Source organism: Papilio polytes, unplaced genomic scaffold, assembly GCF_000836215.1.
Source record: "Papilio polytes unplaced genomic scaffold, Ppol_1.0 DF821289.1, whole genome shotgun sequence".
NCBI lineage: Eukaryota > Metazoa > Arthropoda > Insecta > Lepidoptera > Papilionidae > Papilio > Papilio polytes.
Window position 1 is genome coordinate 6,422,428 of NW_013527915.1, and position 2,359 is coordinate 6,424,786.

Sequence of the window (2,359 nt, forward strand, 5' to 3'; positions counted from 1 at the left end):
GCCTTCCCGAGGGAGGTATGAACAATCAGAGTACATGCAACTCACTGGGCTGGACAAGGAATAGAGATCAGTTGCAGAGGATCCATGTAGTCGCAACAACGATGCAGAGCTGCGAGAATGTTAGCATCGCAATTACCAATGGCATTTGTGCTGAGCCACTTTATGATAAGGATGATTGTGATGTAAGTTTATTTGGATTAGACACTTTTGTACATTTTCATCTTTCTTAACTTATAATGTGTAATACTCGACCTATGTCTTATAATATAATGTCACAAACAATTTATCTTCATACATGTACTCTATACACTAAGTAAATTAAGGTTTTTGTACCTGTACCTGGTATTAAAGTATTTTATGTAAAATTTTAGGAAGAAGAATATGCAGGAAGTTCAATGATGTGCTTTGATGAAAACTCAAAGAGATGGAGTTTAGCTGGAGTCAGTGGATGGAGAATAGCTTGCAGTAAGATAGGATTGGGTCGACCGAGGATCTATGATTCAGTCTCATCGCATGTGGATTGGATTCAGAAAACAATATCCAATTCAGCAAGATGACCTTTTTACAACATCTAGAGTTACAAAGACTGTATTCTGTGTCTTCTAATATTTAGAGTATGTTACATTATTTGTTAATATAGTTGTTAAAGTTTTAAATTCTCGATTTTCATATTCTTCTCATTTCCGAAAATGAAATATGTAAGTAAATTTACTATTATGTAAAAATTGATAAGACAAAATACTCAGTGGTCTACTAATCAGCCATTTTTATAAACCACTTTTTTATTCTTGGCCTAAAATGACTGTATTTATATTGTAATTAGAATAAAAAAATAATTTATTACTGAAAATATTGTACAATGTAATTAGTGTTCATTTATTGTAAATATGTTAAGTAATTAAAATATGTACCAAATTAAACTGTTTAAAATTTATCAGATTTATTTCAATTCCTGGCTACCTTTAATATTTGTAAACTATGTTCATTTTTAAAATTACTGTAATATAATGAAAGTCATAATTTTCCATAAAAAAATTCAGAAATAAATTGAAAATAGGTTAATAGTCATTTAAATAATCTCTAGGGATTTATAGTTTTAGCCATTGCTTCTATTAGTTATTGTAACTCAGCATTACATAGATCCGTGTAGGTAAAAAAAACAACAAAGTAAATATAAATAAACTATATTTAAACTTCAAACATCAATTTACTTAAGAATACCTTCATCTCTAAGTTCATTTTTGATTTTCCCTTGCAGATTTTCAGGGAGATGTTCAATCTCTTTATTTATGTATTTATTCAAATCTACTAAGGGTTTATAATGCTGGTGTACAATCTGCGAACCGGCAAGCATTGAAAACATTGCCGCAATCGAAAATGATACATATTGACCCCACGTAACTCCTGCTGGCATCTTAAAGTGTGGTGTACTTCTTTATTTTATCTTCAATTATATCTTTAGCTTGGCGACGTTTAAAAGTAGTATAAAAGTTAACTTCACCAACTTTCCAATTGATCATAGAAAATTCCAATGCTGCACCGAGGATAAAAAACATTGGTAGGAATCTATACATACCAAAAGTCTTTTTTCCAGGCCATTTGTTTACCAACTTGTGAATCCAACCTATTCTCATTTCTACTTTATGTAATAGGTTAATACTAAGACATGAACTGAAGACAATTTGAAATTATATCAACTGAATAAAATTCGTCTGTGTCACATTTTACTTTAAAAAAAGATAGAGAATTTACGTCGTAAAAGTAAATGAAAACGATTAATCAAAGAGAGAAATATAAATCTTCTTTTAGTTTTCTCACTGCCTAGGATTATTTTGACGGTAACTGAGTGGTGACAAGTGGATGACAGTGACACTGCTACAGGGAATACAACAGACTAAAAAAAATCTTGGATTACAAGGAGTAAAAGATTTCTATGATCTCAAATATTGGTGGAATTATAATAAGATTTTATTTCTACGTTTTACTTAAAAATTATGTTTCAATTTTCCTTGAACTTGGAATAAGAAAAACTTAAGTGTCATAACATTGTATTTGACACATTAGAATTCGATTTAATTTGACATTTGTAACCAAATTGATCATTTGATCATTGATAACCATATCAGATATTATCGTAATTAGCAACAGAAAAGCTTTTAAGCTTACTTTGACCAATACAGTCATACCTCCTAGATTTATGGCTCGTTTGAGCTTCGCAAATAAGATATAAGTTTAATGGATTGTAAACAAAAATGTATTTTTGGGCTCGAATATTTTGAATCAACACCACCCATAAAGATATCTGAGGGAAGGCAAATTGGATTGCACCAAACAGGTTGGGGTATATTGTCCGATTATT

The 2,359-nt window shown here is 30.4% G+C and overlaps 1 protein-coding gene across 1 annotated transcript; it reads left to right on the forward strand.

Annotated features, from left to right (window-relative positions):
* Window positions 1-6: 6 nt before the first annotated feature.
* LOC106109181 (kallikrein-6-like) lies at window positions 7-1,195 on the forward strand. Its single transcript, XM_013290585.1, has 2 exons — window positions 7-182; window positions 372-1,195. Exons 1-2 carry the CDS (start codon window positions 18-20, stop codon window positions 555-557), a joined length of 351 nt encoding a protein of 116 aa, XP_013146039.1. The 5' UTR covers window positions 7-17; the 3' UTR covers window positions 558-1,195.
* The last annotated feature ends 1,164 nt before the right edge of the window (window positions 1,196-2,359 follow it).

Coding starts and splice junctions, on each gene's coding strand:
- LOC106109181 (XM_013290585.1), top strand. CDS start 18: ATGAACAATCAGAGTACATGCAACTCACTGGGCTGGACAAGGAATAGA. Junction 183..371: donor ATGATAAGGATGATTGTGAT/GTAAGTTTATTT, acceptor GTAAAATTTTAG/GAAGAAGAATATGCAGGAAG.